The 20,359-nt window shown below is 40.1% G+C and overlaps 2 protein-coding genes and 1 long non-coding RNA gene across 10 annotated transcripts in view; all 3 read right to left on the minus strand.

Annotated features, from left to right (window-relative positions):
- Positions 1 to 4,855: 4,855 nt before the first annotated feature.
- LOC113574314 (E3 ubiquitin-protein ligase TRIM7-like) lies at positions 4,856 to 9,775 on the minus strand. 4 transcript variants are annotated; one of them, XM_027005136.2, is made up of 11 exons: positions 9,620 to 9,775; positions 8,908 to 9,020; positions 8,661 to 8,708; positions 8,393 to 8,530; positions 8,138 to 8,269; positions 7,930 to 8,049; positions 7,416 to 7,559; positions 7,257 to 7,308; positions 7,058 to 7,081; positions 6,917 to 6,943; positions 4,856 to 4,890 (listed from the first exon to the last, which is right to left on the minus strand). In XM_027005136.2, exons 1-11 carry the CDS (start codon positions 9,627 to 9,629, stop codon positions 4,865 to 4,867), a joined length of 834 nt encoding a protein of 277 aa, XP_026860937.2. In that variant the 5' UTR covers positions 9,630 to 9,775; the 3' UTR covers positions 4,856 to 4,864. The 4 variants fall into 4 exon arrangements, with proteins under 4 accessions (XP_026860937.2, XP_026860936.2, XP_026860934.2 ...); XM_027005135.2 differs by lacking the exon at positions 4,856 to 4,890 and adding an exon at positions 5,457 to 6,678 and having other exon boundaries at positions 7,257 to 7,305; XM_027005133.2 differs by lacking the exon at positions 4,856 to 4,890 and adding an exon at positions 5,458 to 6,678.
- Positions 9,776 to 10,868: 1,093 nt separating this feature from the next.
- LOC113574363 lies at positions 10,869 to 13,334 on the minus strand. 4 transcript variants are annotated; one of them, XR_004775623.1, is made up of 4 exons: positions 13,248 to 13,334; positions 13,079 to 13,169; positions 11,905 to 12,224; positions 10,869 to 11,507 (listed from the first exon to the last, which is right to left on the minus strand). It is a non-coding gene; the product is annotated as an uncharacterized LOC113574363 (long non-coding RNA). The 4 variants fall into 4 exon arrangements; XR_004775624.1 differs by having other exon boundaries at positions 11,905 to 11,984; positions 12,072 to 12,224; positions 13,079 to 13,322; XR_004775625.1 differs by having other exon boundaries at positions 11,905 to 11,987; positions 12,072 to 12,224; positions 13,079 to 13,322.
- A 4,371-nt stretch (positions 13,335 to 17,705) lies between these two features.
- il1rapl1a (interleukin 1 receptor accessory protein-like 1a) overlaps positions 17,706 to 20,359 on the minus strand; it is a 64,305-nt gene continuing 61,651 nt past the window's right edge. The window contains exons 10-12 of one of the 2 annotated variants that reach the window (XM_035522922.1): positions 19,627 to 19,797; positions 18,630 to 18,674; positions 17,706 to 18,444 (exon numbers count right to left, since the gene is read on the minus strand). In XM_035522922.1, the coding sequence (XP_035378815.1) occupies positions 17,732 to 18,444; positions 18,630 to 18,674; positions 19,627 to 19,797 (929 nt within the window). In that variant the 3' untranslated portion in view covers positions 17,706 to 17,731. The remainder of the gene's footprint in view (positions 18,445 to 18,629; positions 18,675 to 19,626; positions 19,798 to 20,359) is intronic. The other variant, XM_035522923.1, reaches the window with a different exon arrangement.

Genomic DNA, 20,359 nt, shown 5'->3' on the forward strand with positions numbered 1-20,359 from the left:
AACCCCCATGTACCTCACATCTCTTGGTTTAAATAAATAAATAAATATATACATTTTATATTGGTCATTCCTTCCCCTTGCTAAGCAGTTTAAAAAAAAAAAAAACCTATGGAAAGAAACTATAGAATCGCAGCATATGAAATCCTGCTTTTACGTAAGGAACACCCGGAGGACCATACGATGCGGTCGTTTAGTAGTCTCAGGTGGGATAGGCATCATTTCCCTCAAATCTGAGAGGATGGGATTGCTTCCGCTGTGGCCTCAGTCTGCTGCCTGTGAGCAGATGACAGCACTCAACCATCCCATTTAGACACCAGAAACCCCACACTTGACCAAGTAGGACAATGGCATCCCTTCCACATACATTTGCAAGTATGGAACAAACTCCTCAGGATGGACTCTGCTCATTTCATCTGAAAGATAACCTATTTAATGCTGCAGAGCTGCAGTTTGTGTCCTACTTGGTCCCGGTTGGGTTCCCACACTGCTGCCTATACAGTTAAAACACCACTAACCATCCGATGCGCTGGAAATACACAACTAATTATATCAGAGAGAAATAATAACATTCCTTTAAGTTATACTTGAAAGCTGTGAGGAATTTCTTTGTCCATCCATTAAGCCTTCTCCCTGTCTTTTTATACTGTGGAACAGCCTATTTTAATCCTTTACCACCTTTACAACTGCCACTAACTTAATTAGCCTCAGGTGATAATTCCTCTCCCCTCAAAAGAATAAAAGTTCAGAAGTCCAAAATTCTACAAACATAATGCAAAATATATGAGCAACTACACTGGCAGCTGAAGAAACAGCTGCGGAACTTGTGGCATCCACAAGCGGAAGAAGTCTGGAGGGATGCGGAATCGTTCCATCTGGGTAGTCACCCTCCGCTCTGTTATTTTCAGGTGCAGGACCTCTCCATCATATTTCATAATTTCTTGATTGGGCTCATGTTGCATGAACACGCAGGCCACACAATTTTTCAGAACTCTCCAGAATGCTCCTTAAACCAATTCTGGACAAATTGGGCCTAATGGCACGGAATATCCCCTACTGAACTATTCCCTGCTGGAATCATTGTGGGGATACATTGTGTACATGATGGGGTACAAATGTCAGTGAAACATAGCTACCACCGGTCAATGATGTGTTTAGCCGGACCAGTGGACCCAAGCCATGCTATAAGAACATACCCCACACCAGTATGGATCCACCACCAACCTGCGCGGTCTGCCTTGTTGACAACTGGGGTGCATGGCTTCATGGGGTCTGCACCACACATGAACCCTACCATCAGCACAAAACAATTGGTGCGGTGACTCATCAGACTAAGTTACATGTTGCCAGTCCTCCAGGGTCCATTTAGCCACCTCATGAACCCAGGTGAGGCTCTGTGTCTGGTGTCATGGTGCTAACAGAACCACTCTGGTTGGTCTTCTGCTCCCATATCCCATGGAAGGCAAAGAATACCGCACTGTGCTGCGGTTTATTCATGTGTAGCCTTCTGCATTAAATGTGGATGTGATTTCTGCCAGAGTTGCTTTTCTATTAGAAAGGACAATTCTGGTCAGATGCCATTGGTCATGATCATTAAGCAACTGTGGGTGGCCACTGCACTGTCCACTGTGAGTGGCATTGCCTTCTATGGTGTATTCCTTTTACACACGTGACACTGTGGAAAGAGGAATGTTAAATTCCTGCACAATTTTGGAAATGGGGCGTCCCATCTGTCTGGCAACTGCTATCCTGTCTTGTTCAAACTTGCCATGAGTATGCTGGCCAGTGCTCAGCCTCGCTCACAAGGTAATACCTCACAATTTATACGTGTGGGCTTTCCCAAACTGTCCCCTGAGGTAACCCCACTTCATGGTCAATTTACATACTGCTATCCTATGACTTTTGGGACATCAGTGTATATCACAATACAATGCATCCTGACAGAATCACAAGTCAGCACAAAAAAATTACAAATGACCGACAGGAAAAGTTTAGCCCATAAAAAAAATTAAAGAGAGAAAGAAATGAATGAATGAATGGATGATCCAACACTGCCCTCTAATGGCCTGTCATGGTACTTGCTGACCTTCCATATAACAGCATTAATGTCATGAATGGTGTTTTGTGTGAACTATACTGTGTCTTTTGGAGCTGAATGTGTTCCACTTTGATTCAAATTCAAATCCCAGTGCAGTCTGCTAAGCACTGTGAACATGGCCACACTTTGTTCAAGTGCTTTTTTAGGTACATGCCTAATAAGGTTAAGCAGTTGAAACCATGAGGTATAAATAAATGTAGTGAGGCAGATGACGTTCCTAGGCTGTGCATATTCGAAAAGAGAAAGTGTGAACACTGAATACAATTCTTAAAAAGCGCAGTTGGTCCTTGGCATCTTAATATGCATGCGTAACAACCTGTAGTTAGTCGCAAATCTCTCAGAAAACAAAGCAAATGAGTATGAGGCAGTAGTTTTAGTTTTTATTTTGATAACATTTTTGTGCCATTGCCACGCTAGAGACTTTTATTTTGACATAGTCGTTGAGCGAAATAACTCTCACTCCCTGAATATTATTCATATACTTGCTCATTGAGGTTAGTGAAGTCCAACCCTTCGATACTGATTATTAATCAAACACACCTGTCCCTTGTTTGTTTTCGCCTTGTTTTCTCTCCTATTTAAAGCCCAAAGGAGACGTAGCCTGGTGCTGTGTGTTGCTCGCCGGTCTTGCTGATTAAAGCATCCCCAGGACTACGGTTACTCTGCTGTAGTTGCGCTGCAGCTTTTACCGCCAGCGGTCTTCTGTTGTACAGTCATGGCCAAAAATTTTGAGGCTCACACAAATTTTGGTTTTCACAAAGATTACTGCCTCAGTGTTTAAAGATCCCGTTGTCAGGAGTTTATATGATAATATGAAGTACAAATGAAATGCTTATAAACGTTTTATTAATTTTTTATTGACAAATACATCTAGCGAATACTTAATATTTACAGTGTTGACCCTTCTTATTAAAGACTTTTGCAATTTGGCTTGGCATGCTGGATATCAGATACTGCACAAAATCTTGACTGATGGCAGTCTATTCTTGCCTAATCAGTGCTTGGAACTGATCGGTTTGTTTGTTTGTCCACCCTCTTTTTGAGGATTGACCACAGGTTCTCAAATGGGATTGAGATCTGGGGAGTTTCCTGGCCATGGACCCAAAATATCAATGTTTTGTTAACCAAGTGACTTAGTGAAATCAGGCCATATTCAAACACTTTCCATTACCTCATAACCATAACTAAGCTCCTCAACAGACACCCAATGAACTGACTAGCTTTGGTCTGGGGTGCGTATTTATACGGTGGATTTCCCGTCAAACTACAGATAAAATCCAGCACGTTATTATCGCTGTACACCACATTCACATGTTCATGTTCCATCTAGGCAGTGCATTTCTCTAGATAATTTACAGATGTTACATAACAAACAAAAAAAATTATCCCGGTTCCAGCATATTGTCTTGTGGTTTTGACACTGGACTGGTTCTTCTTTGGGATTCAGGTTTGTGACTCTGGCTTTGACCCTCCCTTGTTTCCTTACTCCGCTGTGCATAAAACCAAGCATATCCGAATCGACGATGTCACGGTTTCTTTCCTTCCTGTTGCTGTTACTATAATAAAAACTCAGCTTTAAATTTAGCTTCTTTACCATTTGTTCAATATGTAGTTTAGATTTTAACGCCCTGTCACGGCACGGCCCCCTCTCCTAGACCCCTCCCCATGTGTGCGTGTGTGTCGTAAGTAAACACAGGCGTTGTCTAGCGTACATAGTCGCTACATTGTTGCTGTTTCGAGAGTCTTGCTCTGTTGTTAGTTTCGGTTTTTGTCTGTCGGGTTAATAAAGACCTGTTTTGTTAAGGACACTTGACTTGCAGCTCACTCCCTCGACACACCAAGTCTATTCTTACTCCCAAGTATTTATAAGATAAAACCAGTTTTGTCTACCCTACTATGTCTTAATTATTCCTACTACTACTATTATTGTTATTATTAGTTGCATTTATATAGCGCCTTTCTCAAACTCAAAGACGATTTACACATATCCCTTTTTTTGTGGCAAAGATGATCTTTGTATCAGTTTTTTAGATAATAAAATCCATTTTTAGATCATTAAGAACTAATTTTAAAGAGTTGAGATGAAGCTGTATGAACAAGTGAAACTTCTCATACAAAATAGAAACTAAATAGCAATGAGCTCCCATTTCCCAGAAAAAAAAGAGAAAACTGTAGTCAAAATCAAGTCACATTTATTTATACAGCACTGCTTACAGCAGTTGTTGTCACAAAGCAGCTTTACCCCAGTGAGCATGTCAGGGGTGACAGTGGTAAGGAAAACCTCCCTAGCGCATGAGAGAAACCTTGAGACAAAAGGGGGAGCCCATCGTCCTCTGGACAACAATAGTAACAATATCAACAATAAGGAGCAGAGTAAGTAGTTGTAGAAAAAAACAACAACAATAAAAAAGAAGAAACAATCAATTAATGTCTAGTCCAGTTTTCTACAAGTCCTAGTCAGGTCCCGATGGTGTGCACATGTCCGAAACCAATCCTGCACGAGAACGTCCATCAAGGGCAACAGAGAAGTAGACGGCTGGGGAGGAGGTGTGGTGGGCTACAGCAGGGGGCATCAGGGGCCGTTGAGAGAAGCCATGGCAATTGAGAAAGTTTTGAGGCTCAGTAACATCATGACATCAGGGATAGGTGTACCTTAGGCATGTCCAGGTACGGGGGTGTGCAAATATGCGCTCCGGCAGGTCTAGTTATGGCAGCACAGCTGATGGAAAGAGCCAGAAGGAAACACTGGCATGAGGGCAACCTGGAACATCAGCACACTGTCGCTCTCAGTCCACCTGAGTGACAAAAGAGAGATGAAGTGACAGCATCATGACATTCTAGTTTACCATGCCAATGCTAATGGACCCCCAGATCTACACCTTTACCTAAGATGGGAAGTAGTTAATAAAATGCTTGAATGTACAGATAGGTTTTCATCCTAGCCATAAATATTGAGACTGTGTCTGAGTCTCGAACATTTACAGGAAGGTTATTCCATAGTTTCGGAGCTTTATAGGAAAAGGCTCTGCCCCTGCAGTATACATTTTTATTCTTGGTACTAGTAAAGAGCCTGCACCTTTTGAGCTAAGCAGACATAGTGGGTTGTAGTGCACTAGGAGCTCTGTAAGGTACCGTGGGGCAAAAGTCTTCACTGCTTTGTAGGTCATTAGAAGTATTTTATAATCAATAAGACATTTTACTGGGAGGCAATGTAAAGTAGATAAGACAGGTGTGATGTGATCAAATTTTTTAGTTCTAGTAAGAACTCTGTCTGCTGCATTTTCAACTAGCTGGAGCTTGTTTAGGCACTTAGTGCTACAGCCAGATAGTAAGGAATTACAGTAGTCCAATCTTGAAATGATACATGCAGGGACTAGCTTTTCTGCAGTATGTGAGGAGAGTATGTTGCTAATCTAATTGTACATATGTTTAATCACGTGGCAACTTGAACAAACTCAAGATCAAAGTTTAGTGTATACATATCTTTGTAATTACAACACAAAAAGTGAACACTAGGGAGTTTCACTTTAATAATACTACTTTTCTTTAATAAATTGACAATTACCCTGTACAGAAACAAAAATAAATCATATATATATAGGACAAATATTTGGTAACTGCATATTTTCTATAATGAGAAAGATCGCTTGCTGGAAGGAGATCACAAACTGATTTGAAAGACTCATATGAATAATTTTTGTGTTTTTTTTAAATTAATTACAAGAAGTACACTATAAATAAAGTGCTTATCAGTGTGCCATGTTTGGTTCTAATAGCATTAAGTCGAAAGGAACACAAAAGCACATGATATAATGTGGTAAACACATGATTATATATCAGCAAAGTGCAATGTAAAGTCTAGAATACAAATGTTCTATTGTGGTAATAAGTGAAATGGTAAAAAAAAAAACACAACAACATCAAGCCCAGATTTACATAATCTTCAGTGATCTGTCTGTCTCCACTGTACAAAACACGGGAGATTTTCCCTGATTTACATAATCTTCAGTGATCTGTCTGTCTCCACTGTACAAAACATGGGAAATTTTCCCTGATTTACATAATCTTCAATGGTCTGTCTGTCTCCACTGTACCAAACACAGGGTAGATTTTCCCAGACTTACTGAAGTCTGTTTTAAAGGTGTATATATGTTTCATTTTCTCTGTGTCATAGAATGAAAGATGGTCCTCCTCTATATCTAGATACACTCCTATCTTAGAGGGATTAAACTGATTGAGTTTGGTGATTGGATCAGTCATAGCAATCAGGGAGCCAAGCTGCAGGCGTAGAGTCCAGTACCCTCTTGTTGTGTTCATATGAACAAATCCATTACGTGGTGCTGACTCCTTCACTACACCTATTCTCCAATCATATTTCTTCTTTACATCCACCTCCCAGTAATGCCTGCCTGTAAGGTAGCCCTGTTTTGCTTGGACACATGGCCAACAATCATACTGATTACATTTTCTTTGGAATAGAAGGCTTGAATTAGTCTCTTTATGGGTCTTCGTTCTCACAGAACGCTCATCCTGAGACAGCATGAGAGTTGGGTTTGCTGTGTTTGGATCTAGAGTAACTTTAGCTAGAAATAAAAAAAAAACAACAACAATTAAAAACCCCATGATAGCACAGCACAATGTAGAGTTAGGACTTTCTCTGACAGAGACACTAGCATTTCAGAATAAACACAAAAGATGAGGGTAAACACAAGATATCCTAACCACAACAGGAACTGGTCACTTGAATGCTGATGAAATTCAGATGTTGTCATTTAGTTATTAGTTGGGAGTTTCGCATGGTAATATATCTTGATGTCATACCTGATGGCTTCGTAATCCAGTTCCATACTGAAAAATAAAGAATTTAAAAATGAATAAATATGTTTGTTTGTTTCTTCCTATTTGCTTTTAACAACAGTCTTGGCACAGTTCACATAAATCTTTCATAGAGCAGGTACTGACCTAGAGCAGGGATACGCATATGACCTGGAAAGAAAATAACATTATTATACACAAAGTCACAAAGAAAACACTCTGACGTTGTGAACTCCATGTAGCTTTAACACGACTGCGTCACACTTTGGCGCTTTGGCGAAGCATGCACGGCCAAAGTGATTTTGAGTATCACACATAAATGGAACCGCACGTCTTGTAATCCTACCTGTTTTTGCAAACTTCTGCTCGGTCTTGAACCACAGTTGAAGGATGGACTGCTGGGTGGATAAAGAAAGGTCATATGAATAGCAACATCATACCTGTGTACAGACATGTCATCTGTTTTCTCATAGTGAACATTTCTCTGGTTACACGTGACAGGTACCTCGGGCTTGTTTTTCTGTGGAATGCATCTTATGATGAAGTCCATGACTGGCAGCATGTTGGTCTGCTGTCCTTTCTTCCACTGCTTACACAGATCTGTAATCACAGCTTTATGCTCCGCTGTGAAATGTGGCTTAGCAAAATTCTATAAAAAAAAATAAAAAATCACAGCTTCAAATGTAGTTTTGTTATGATCACTTTGTGTATTTAAGTCTAGTGTTTTCCTGTTTTCCGTTTTGGTCTTTCTTTTGACTGCTTGTTTGTTTCTCTGCAGTTCAGTCTCAGTCCTGTTCGCTTAGTTATGTTTGAACCTTCTTGCCTTTACTTCTCGTAGTCATTTTGGTTCTTTTTATTTTAGATAGGATCATTTCATTCTTTTTATATAGCAAAATTCTCAACATTTTTAGAAGTTCATATATAATTAATGTGACTGAGTTTCACTTGCTTTTCCGTTGTGTGTTCGGGGACTGTGGGCTAGATCTGTGTGTATTTGCATAATAGAAAATCATTACTACCTGTGAAACCCTTGAAGATTTCCTTATCCAATCAGAGATTATTCTTTTTCCATCTTTTAATCTCTGTTGCATATCTGATGCTTGTTGATCTGTAGCAGCCTTTAGCTCTTCTGCTATCTGCTGATATACATTAGGTTTTACATTTGAGTAAAAAAGAATAACATGAAATATGTAATATACACTCAGAGCCCTTTTATGACTCCTTTACCTTCATGGATTCTCCTTTGCTGGTTTGCTGTAATGATCGTAGCTCATCAGCCCACTCCAGGATCAGAGTGGAACTTTCCTCTTCATTTATGTAAGCATTACTCACTCGAGACACTATGGTGGTGTCTTTAAGCTGAGGATGTATGTGTTTGGTAAGTGTTTAGTCAATTCTTTCTTTAATTTTCTTTAGTAATATGAATGACAGACACAAGATGTGTTGATTTTAAGAGAGTTCTTGGTAATCTTTAATATTTACCTGAACAATTCTGTCCAACTCAGCTGCTAAGTCTTTGAGGATACACCTGGAGTCATCTATGGAGAAATCTGTTTGTTGTAGATGCCACTGAGCCTCCTTTTGGAAAACTGGTATGTTTGTCTCTTGCGGATTTAAAATCTGAACCAATCGCAGAGATAAATTATCTTTCTATGAGTAAAATTTTGCAGGTGTTTTGAACACTATAACACTTTATTATTAGAGTCAAAATATTTTAGTCAAAATCTTTTTTCTTCCAAATTGAACTCACCTTAAAATGCAGATGTTTTAAAATCTTTGCACGAATTTGATCGCTCAGCTAGAACCAAGATAAAGGGGTTAGACGTTGCAGAGACACATCTTTGAAAAGACAAACTGCATTCCAGGTAGAAAAAGGTAAAGAATTTGCACCATAATGCACCCTTTTTAATTCAGCCTATTTTGCTACAAAACCCTTTAGCCTTTAATAACAAATTATGCATAAAGATGATTTCCTCTCCTCCTTTTGAGCTTGTTACCTTCAATTGTGGTTTGATAAATGGCTGTGAGGAGCAGTTTTGTTTACTTTTTCCCCCTCTGTTCGGATTGACCAGACTTCCAAGACTGTGGGAGGCGACAGTGCTGCAGCCTTCTGTAGGAATTAAAGCAAAACTAAACCAATCAGAAGAGGGTTATGACTGATCTGACTGTCTTCATTTTTGCTTTTACATTTTAAGGTCTTAATATTTTCCCTATTAGTAAAACAACAGAGGTCAAAAAGCAAACAAAGACAAAGTTGTTGTTTTATTTTTGCTTTGTTTTATCGGTGGGTGGCTTATCTGGCTGTTCACCGTAAAAAGCTGCACAAACCAAAACTGCGCAATTCTTACTTTCAATTCCACTTTTCACAAGATTTTAACTTTCCACAGCCTATAGTAGCTCATGGCACATTGCTTGATTATAGACCAATCGATTTAAACTTGCTTAGGAATTGCTTTAACCTTATATTGTTGCTTTTCTTCAATATTTCTACAAAAGAACTGCACAAGTTTAACTGTACTGACAAAAACCCTAAAAACCTGTTGTTTGCAGTTTTGTTATCATACAAGATCATGGGCGTAACTTTCAGAAAGTGTTGGGGACACAGACCCAGCGCAAGTACAAACGTCTTCCGTGCAGCATTAATTATTTATATAATGTTAATAAATAAATAATAAATGCAGCCTGATGAACTTTTCTTTTTATATTTACCTGTGGTCATTTTTGTCTGATGTGAAATGTTCAGAGCCCATGCAGTGGCAAACTCTTTCCAAAGCTGTTAATCTCCGTAAACATTAGCAGACGACGGCAAGTGAGCGCGCAAAACAAGCACTCTACTTTACCACACACACGGGGGAAGAGCTTGTAAACGGCTGCTCTTGTTTACTCTGAAACACACACGGGGGAGGAGCTTGTAAACGGTTGCTCTTGTTTACTCTGAAACGTTCTTTCATTTCTGTTCTCTCACAGGCACCCAGTCTGTTGTTGGTAGGAGGAAGTAATACCGTACCATAAAAACTCACTGCTTCATTAGACACTTTTCAGTAGAGCTGAGGTACCCAGTTATACTTTTCTGAATACCAATCTGTTTTAGATATGAAAATGTCATTTTAACAAGGCAGATTGAGTGGCAATTAAGTCTAAGACAGAGTTGCACACAATCTCTGGCCAAGCTCCACACAAACTTCAGAGTATGAACACTATGTTTTGTAACCTTAAATAAATCAAGTGAATTGTACTAATTACATTTATTGTGCTGAACTTAACATTTCTCAGGAACATGCCTATTTGTTGTAACTGATTTAAATTAAGTAGTTATAACTGATGGCAAAGAAAGGTTCACTTTAAAGCTTCCTTTTCACTAACTGCTTCTTCAACAAGTCCTAGAAGTGTAACAAAAAGGAACCTCCTTGAATATTTGTCATATCTGTAGAACTATGCATTGGTAAAGCAGGATATCGCAGGATCTATAAATAAAGTACAGACAGGAACAGACACACGTGAAGATAGTAGATTGGAGGTGCCAACCCTATGGCAATATGTAAATAAGTGGGAACCAAGGGCAGCTATGCTTAAATCGCTTCAAATTTTTTGATTGTTTACATTGTATTACTTGTCTCTCTTGGTAAGATGTGCTGTTAAACAAAGGGGCTGGCAAGTCAAATAAGGATACCAGCAGGGGTAATATTTAATTGAATCCAAATACATTGGTGGAAAAAAAGAAGGAACTAAGAAACATACATGAGGCATAATGACTGAATGCAGCACAATAACAAAACGTTAGAAACCTAACATGCAAAGTGAAACCGTTTGCAAATACAATGAGAGGTAAACAAATGACAAAAAAAACCCTGGTCTTTGGATCCGTGCGTTTAGGGAATGTTTTTGAAAGCCCGTCTACGTATACCCGTAAATTTGTACTCCGTGTTTCTTAGCCCCGAGTTTTCCCTAGTCTTTGTAATAGCCTGTTTTCCTTGTTTGCCTTCATGTACTTGTGTGTTTGTGTAATCATGTATCCTCGGACTCTCCTCACCGGCTCTATGACCATGGACTACTCTGACTACGACTCTGGATTTGCCACTAATACATCTCGCTCTTCTCCGGACATGCGTCCGCCTCCTGACCGCTCATCGTTACAATGTTCAGCCTACTATTAGACAACTGCAACCTTTTCATAATCCCAGTGGAGACTGATACAATTTATGCAGAGTACCTGCTACAGTCAAATAAACAAGTTCATGGTTCTCACTGTAGCACATCAGCAGTGTTATGTCTTCCAGGGAATTCACCAAGTAATGCATTTTAAGATTCATGCCAAATTTTTCAGTGGATGGCTTATCTTGCTGTTCACTGTTATGCACACAGTCACACCCACAAAAACTGCACAACAAAATTCACCAAGTAATGCATTTTGAAATTTTTACTATATTTGGTATGACACTGAACTTTGTTTTGCAAATAGCACATCTAATTTTCTGTGAAAGCAATTGTTTTCTTTTTGTTTAAATCCAGGTGACTTGTCCATGTAGAAACACAGTGCTCTTAAAAAAAAAGTCCTTAGTGTTCTTAAAAAGCTTTGCCATTCTTCTTTTATTCCAACCTAAAAATGAAATACATAGATCAGGAATATGAGTCAGTCACGAATATAAATAAAAACAACATATATTAAAACTTGGAATTGTAAAAGATGAGAAGTTCAGAAAACAACAGGATTGAAGGCAGAGTTTAGCTAGATTTCTTTTGGGATTTTAACACAAAAGTTAGACACTGCACATGAGATTAAACTACAGGGAAGGAAAATAATGTGCAGTTCAGGCCAAAAGTGTTGCTAACTAGGAATAAGGCATGGTCACAGAGCATTCACCAGAACGGAGGACAATGTAACACACAAGAGAACAAGACAAAAAGGAAAACAGCATATCTGTGTCTTACACAAGATGGCCACATGATTTTATGCATATGTACTAATTCACATGGCATTCTGGGAATGTTCCTACCTCAGGCTTGTTTTCCTGCAGCATGTTTCTTATGATGAAGTCCATGACTGGCAGCATGTTGGTCAGCTGTTCTTTCTGTTCTTCTTAGTCGTAGAAGAAGGAAGAGTGTCTACATAAAATGCAATTTTTGGATAATGGCAAAGAACCTAATCTATGCTCATTCTGACCTTGGGAAGTGACCGTAGCCTCTGTGTCCATTCTGAACAGATTTTTTGAGCTTCTCTTAGTCTTCAAGTTTCCCGCAGTCTCTGCCCTTGAAAAAGATGTTTACTACTGCTCAGGCATTCTGAGCTGCTCCCAGAGTTCTCCACATTTAAAGCCTGTCACAAAAAAGTTAATATATAATAATTTTAAAAACAAATAAGGATCCATAACAGTGCTGCTGCATTATTGATTCTACATTGATTACAGAAAAGTTATTAGTCATTTTCAAATTTCATGATCAAAAATATCCAGTATCACCATAGTGAAATATATAACAAACATCTAACAAATACCATAATTGTCCAAGTCAAAAAAGGAAGGAGAACCTCTGGCCATTACATTCTGGCCTTTTAATGTTGCTTTGATACAATTATTTTTGCAAATCATTTTTATTTATTTCAGAAACCTTCAAAGGATATGTTAAAAATTTGACATTGGCCTCATAAATTTGATCATAACTTTGTGCAACACACAAAATATAGCCACAGCACTGTAATATAAGGTTTTTTGTGTATTTTGACTATATATTCTTGCACTCTAACATGATGACTTTAGCACGACTGGGTTATACACAACATTCTCTGGGACCTCTGTGTACTTTATACTACACTTGTACTTTACTACATGTGGCAAAAACTACATGTGACACTGAATATCAAAACATATTTAGCTGGGTAGCTAAGGGTCATTCTGTATGTTCCAGACGACCTTCTTCTACTGTGTGTGGCTTTAAGCCAAAATACCAAACCCACACCAATTCGATGTTACCGAAAGGGCAGCAACAGAAACATCCAGGTAATTCAGAAGGCTTGGAACTTCTTGAAGTGCAAGTGAGTACATTACCTTATCTACGAGTGCGGTATCTGTTAAATTTAACCTCGAGTTATTCAGCCCATTTTAGAATGAAGAACTGACACTCCTCCAAATTCCAGGTGTCACGTTCAACATCGAAAAGAAGGGAATGACTCACCCGCCTCCAGGTTCAGAGGAACATTCACGTTTATCTCGGTATCTTCGCTGAGCTGTGCTTTCGGATGCAGAAATGGCATCGTCGCCATCTCCTAGAAAAACGGGGAGCAGATATTTGTACAGATGTTCGCAGTTAAAGCACATACAACAAGCAGTCCTTGTAGCCTTACTCTGTGGAGAACTCGTTGAGTTCATGGCAAAAAACATGGATGGGTCTTCTGTAATCCACACCCTTAATAGTAATAGTTCACTCCAAGGAGCAGAGACAGAAGAAGCGAAACTACCGGCTCAGTAAACTATTTATAGCCTTTATATATTTATATACTCCTTTATAGACTTTACCATATAGGGTATGCTATTTATAGCCTTTACCATATAGGGTATGCTATTTATAGACTTTACCATATAGGGTATGCTATTTATAGACTTTACCATATAGGTTGGTTATGCTATTTATAGCCTTTATATATATTTATATATCTCTTTATAGACTTTACCATATAGGGTATGCTATTTCTATCCTTTACCATATAGGGTATGCTATTTATATCCTTTATATATTTACATATCCCTTTATAACCTTTACCATATAGGGTATGGTATTTATAGCCTTTACCATATAGGGTATGCTATTTATATCCTTTATATATTTACATATCCCTTTATAACCTTTACCATATAGGGTATGGTATTTAAAGACTTTATATATTTATATATCCATTTATAGACTTTACCATATAGGGTATGCTATTTATAGCCTTTACCATATAGGGTATGCTATTTATATCCTTTATATATTTACATATCCCTTTATAGCCTTTACCATATAGGGTATGGTATTTAAAGACTTTATATATTTATATATCCATTTATAGACTTTACCATATAGGGTAGGGTATTTATAGCCTTTACCATATAGGGTATGCTATTTATATCCTTTATATATTTACATATCCCTTTATAGCCTTTACCATATAGGGTAGGGTATTTAAAGACTTTATATATTTATATATCCATTTATAGACTTTACCATATAGGGTATGCTATGTATAGCCTTTATATATTTATATACTCCTTTATAGACTTTACCATATAGGGTATGGTATTTATAGCCTTTACCATATAGGGTAGGGTATTTATAGCCTTTACCATATAGGGTATGCTATTTATAGCCTTTACCATATAGGGTATGGTATTTATAGCCTTTACCATATAGGGTAGGGTATTTATAGCCTTTACCATATAGGGTATGGTATTTATAGCCTTTACCATATAGGGTATGCTATTTGTAGACTTTATATATTTATATATCCCTTTACAGACTTTAAGGAGAGAACAGCAAACAAGCATTTGAAGTCACCCAGAAGTAACTCATCTTAAAGTGCGTAGCATATGACATTTCCCAAACAAGCTACAATATTTACCACCCATTCGGGTGCTGACACCTCAGAGAACCCCTCCAGTCTGTCTACAGCCTTGCTGTACCTTTTTTTTGCTACAATTAGGCCTGCAGGTATCTGTGTTGTAGTTAAATCATGCCTGTTGCACTCCAAAGCAGATATAACTTGTTTTTTTTTTCAACTACACCTTCTGTCCAGACTGATGCTGTTTAGGCCTCATGGATGGAGGCTCTGCTCAGCTGTCCCTGCACCAGTGTGACCATCATGGGGCCACCACATGTGACACTGCCCTGCCTGCTGTGTTCACTGCCCTCTGTTTAAAAAAGAAAACTTCAGGCAGTAAAAATGAAACCTAATGCAGAAAATTTATAGATACGGTCAGAGGTCTCTGTGAAAGTGGATAACCTGCAGAGGGTTCAGGTAGATCACTCACTGGTAGCCTATATATGCAAATCCTCAGTCTTTTAAGTATACACACACACACACACACACACACACACACACACACACACACACACAAATATATAAAACAAACAGCAAACAATGAACCATGTAAAGTTGTTTGAAACTTGTTGAAGAAACTTGATATTCCACACACAGAACATCAGTTAACACACCTTAAGCATGAGGTTGCCGAAATTGTATGTAAACCCAGAAACTTAGGGTTGTGCCTGATTGCGCACAGAAACAGGAAAGATCCTACTATAGCTCTTGGTGTCTTGATTCCTCTGTCCTTAAATCCTACAGGTGGTTTGCAGTTCAAGGCTTTAGCTCACCTGGTAGAGCAGTGAGCTCCACAGACACTGATGGGGCTCATTTGAGCTGGTGGATCTGAACGCAACTTCAGAAGTGCTTGTCCTAAACACTTTGTGAGGGCCGTGTAATGTACTAGGGAGTGCTTATTTTGGGCTAAGGGATGGTTTTGGAGTGTGGCCTTGGGCCATTGTGTCCCAGCATGTCTTGTTCTTCATTTTTTGTGGTCCTTTCTTGTGTGTTTGGCTTATTGATTCTCTTGTCTGGTCTGTCTCACTTTGGCTCTCCACATTATAAAACAGCTGTAAGCAAGCAAATAAGAGTCTCTTTGTTTAAAATATGACTTAGCCTAACGATTGTTCTTCTTAAAGAACATTCATTTAATATATTTTTTATTTGCGGTAAGATTGGTAAAATCTCATGCCCATATGTTTAAAAAATTATTTTTTTTTTTAGGTCAAACAGTGGCTGTTTGAAGGTTGTTTCTTTATTTCATGAATAAAAAGGTAAAAACACTTATTGCTATGTGTGTACCTTCATGGCATGTTATCTGTCTAAAAGCCTATAGTAAATTACATTGTTCAGAGGCAATTTATATCATATATCTTTTTTCTAAACATTTATGGTTGTGTGTGAGATTTTTTTACCCATTGTCCACAGTTAAATTAGTACCACCTAGTGGTTAGATATTATTGTTCATTAAAGACCAAGGAAGGTGAACAAAATAACATGTTTTAAACGTTCTCAAAATTTTTTCTCTTAAAATTTGGAGGATATGTTTGTAGGGACAATCCACTGATCTTTTTGTGTGGTCTTAAATAATCCAGTTTGTCCAGTTGTATAAAGTGAATAGTTCTGAATGCTTAAGTGATTACCCTACTGGACCAATGTTCTTGATAATGTTCATTAATAAATACTTTATATAATGGACACTGGTGTACTAAACTAAAACAAACAAACAAACCAGTAACTGCTGTAACTATTATATGTGAAACCATTCTAATTTAGGTCTAGCATCACAGAGAACAGACTGAGCAGGATAATGTGAGCTGCAAAGTCCAGCACTGTAAACAAAGTTTTAGATTCCAAATGTGAGTATAATGTCTCTCAAACCCATAATCATACCTGCACATGCAGTATGCTTGAGCACACACACACATGCACACATGGCAGGACTTAAGCATTTACTTCACATAACAAACTGACAGAGGTTGGTGATTTTAATGCACAGTGACAAACAAAAAGAAAACAAGAATGATTGTGCCTTTAGAAATATAAACATTTCATTTTTGAGTCGCTTTTGTGGCTGTATAATACATAGTAATATAAATATCCAAATCAGAATACATATCAATCCTCTATGCATACTTAACATTCACACATGATTTTAAGTGCTTTAAAACTTGACTTCAGAGTTATTCAAAAAAAAGAAAAGAACAATTTTAAGTATTTCAGCAGGTTTAACTCAACCATAAGAAATGCAGCTTACTACTGTTCCCTAAATTAATTTGAGGACATTGAGTTATTTTTATTTCCTTTTTTTTTTTATTGTAGGTTGTACAAACGAAAACAATGTAGCAAAAATGTATAAAATGCCCAAAACGCACAGGTCTTTTACCCCATTGTCCTGGTAATGCTGTGATACTAGAGAGAAACAGCTCTTCGTTTTATAAAAATAGATTTCTTGTTTCTTAAAATACCCTTTATTATTTGAGGATGGGCTCTAACTCCTCCAGATTCTCTCACTATAAAATGCCAAGCAGCAGTTAGCCTGCTACAAGAGGATAGCACCACTCCCCAACCACCTGTAGTGGCCCTCCCAGGCCTCCGTATTTTTGCATATTCAAAGTGTTTTTCCCCTCTTACACGTTGTCCAATTTAAAAGCATAATTACGCAAAAAAGCCAACGGAAATGGATCAACATGTAGAGAAACTTGCAAGCGAAGTAAAAAAGGGAAATGCTTTATTTCGCCAAGCTTAAATTCAAACAGTTTCAGACTGTTTCAGAATAAAAGCAAGTCAAATGAGCTGCGGTATCCGAGCTCAAAAGAAAGGTTATTGACAAAATAAAAGTGCTGAGGAAACTTTTCACAACGGAAAAGCAAGAGAAAGTGTGATGAAAGGGAACACACAGACACAGGGAGACAGGTGATGCTACGAGAAAACTGCAGACGTCTGCACATGACCCTGTTTCCCTTCACTGTGCAGCTGCGTGTGACGCAGTTCATTCCTAGAGTCTCCACTAAAGTTGATATGGCACTATAATATAATCCATCATTGTTGAAACTGCACTTCAGAATGGCCTTGGCGAGCGACCAGCAGTATCACAGACCGAGACTGATGGCGGCACTCGAGGGGAACTAGCCTGCCTGTCCGCGTCCTGGCTCCCCACACCCCTCGGGGGACCCGCAAGCCCAGCCCGACCCACGGGAGCTCCAGGCAGGGTCAGGCGGGGTCAGGCGGGGTCGGGCGGGCGGGAGTCGGCCGGTCACGGCGCCACATCACCAGATGACACTGGAGATGCTGGTCTCTCGGGGTAGCAGCGGCAGCATGGCATTGTTGCCGTGTGGCTCGTCCAGGCTGTGCTGGCGCGAACCCTTGGCCGTCGGCCTCTGGCCGTTGAGCAGCGCCAGCGGCAGGTTGCAGTAAGCGGGCGGTGACTCCAGTGGCAGCGAGGCCCCGGCGGCCAGCGGCAGCTCGTACTCGTAGCTGCGGAAGTGTGCGTGCTTCTGCCGCGCCAGCGAGTGCGCCCGGTATGAGCTGCGCAGTGCTGCCCGGAGCTCGGGCCGCGCCGGGGCCGTCGCCGCCGCCGCCGTCATGGCCGAGGCCGTGCGCAGGTCAGCGAAGGGCACCGGCTCGCCGCCGTCGGCCGCCCGGCCGGCCAGGGCGGGTGGAGGGCGGTGACAGGGCATGGCGTAGCGCAGGCGCTTCCAGAAGCGCGAGCCGGGCTCGTTGCTACGCGGCCCGGCCCAGCGCACCACGCTCAGAGACTTGATTGACTGCTTCAGCTCCTCCACCTCCTGGTAGTTGATGACGCCGTGCAGCTCGCCGCACTCGATCAGCACCACCTTGGTGTCGCCCGACAACAGCGAATTGCGCAGGCGTGACTCCATCTCGAAGATGCTCCACCCGCGGCGCAGCACATAGCCTGGAGTCAGCACGATGATCAGACGTTTGCTCATCTCCACGCAGCGCGTCACATCCTCAATGTACGCTGCAGATAGACAAGGAGAAGGGAGCACACATAAGTCCTATGACACACTGCACACGAACATCAAAAATAAACGGACAGAAGACGAATAACGCTATGGACAAATCACGGGACCACATTAAAGACACATGACCCTCTACGTTGCTCAGATGAGCCTAGTGTGTGTACGCGATGAAGGGAAACTGTACCTCTAAGAAGCTGTGTGTCATCCTGGTAATGTTCATTGCTGAGACCTAAACACAGACATTCACCTTTTCAGACACGGATACGAACACACACACACGGCAAGAATCTGGAACATATACACCTAATACACACAAAGCCTACACACACAGTATAACATACACTGATGGAGGTGACAAACAATCAATCGAATTGAATCTTCTAATGAGTCCTAAAAGAGGATAACGAAGAAATGGCTAAGGAGGCAGTTACATGATGACCCGGCGACTGCTCACCTCTCAGTCCCAGGAAAACACTGATCATTCAGGCATTTAGTTGTGCCAGATTTCCTTCCTCATTCTCTGACACATATTAGAGCTTAATTGCTTTCAGTGACCACCACAACAGCAGATGACAACAGCTTCAGAGCATCAGTTACTTCACACTGGGATGGAATAATTCACAGATGTCTTAAAAGACACAGTCTTTCCTGCAAACACTAAATATGCACACTCTCTGACGGGCTTTCTCACAAGGGTCCAGTTTGTTGTCTTGACTTGGCTTAGATAATTTAACTAAATGCTAAAAAATAGGTATAGTAATGAATTAAAGGGAGAAATTCCTAGCCATGAGTAATGCCGGTATGAACTGTAGTTTCAGCGTTAGAATAAACAGTCCATGAGAGAAGTTCTGGCCTACCGCAGTTGCTGAGGCGGCTTAGTTCTGGGACTCAGCCAACCGCAATATGCCTGCTCTTCGGAGAGGTTTTCTCTAGCTGGAGTGCTTCTGGTTCTAAGGCCTTGTATTTGATACTTGCCTTCTCACTCCACCTCTACCAGCCTTTAACCTCAAATTGTCTCCAGCTTTGAATCTCACTTCTGCATTACAATAGCAGACATCTGTCTGAACACAGAGGACATAGACACACACACACACACACACACACACACACACACACACACACACACGCGCGCGCGCGCCCACACACGAGCGTGCGCACATACGCACACAAGATGCACGTACTGCTGGTAGGGATAAGGTCCCTGTCGGGAATGAAGAGCTTGTAGCCATAGTGCTTCTCCAGAACATCCGGGAGGATCTCCAGAGCGAAGTGCTCCTCCTCCTGCAACTCCTGCCCCCACTGATCCAGCTCCACTTTACTGTAGGACAGGTACGCGTCATACTCCTTATGATCTGACACAGAAGCAGCATAAGACACAATATGAGTGCAAAAGAACAGGAAATAGGACCTGCTGAGGTGGCATGAGAAAAACCTTGGCTTGCAAAGCATTAACATCTCATTATACAGAGACAAAGGTACAAAACATTTCAGCATTTATTCTTTTTTTGCTCACACATTCATTTTGACTTCAAATAGCAATATGTCAAAACAGTGAGTGAAATACAAATTTGAAAGCATTAAGTATAAGTACACTTAATACATACCAGGCTTGCAAAACCAATGGAAATCTTCATGCCCTGTGGAGTTATTCCACCCCTAATCTAACACACCTTTATTCCACCCATAATCTAACACACATTTACTCTGTCCCTAATCTAACACACCTTTATCCCATCCCTAATCTAACACACATTTACTGTCCCTAATCTAACCCACCTTTATCCCATCCCTAATCTAACACACATTTACTCTGTCCCTAATCTAACACACCTTTATCCCATCCCTAATCTAACACACATTTACTCTGTCCCTAATCTAACACACCTTTATCCCATCCCTAATCTAACACACATT

Source organism: Electrophorus electricus, chromosome 25, assembly GCF_013358815.1.
Source record: "Electrophorus electricus isolate fEleEle1 chromosome 25, fEleEle1.pri, whole genome shotgun sequence".
Lineage (NCBI taxonomy): Eukaryota > Metazoa > Chordata > Actinopteri > Gymnotiformes > Gymnotidae > Electrophorus > Electrophorus electricus.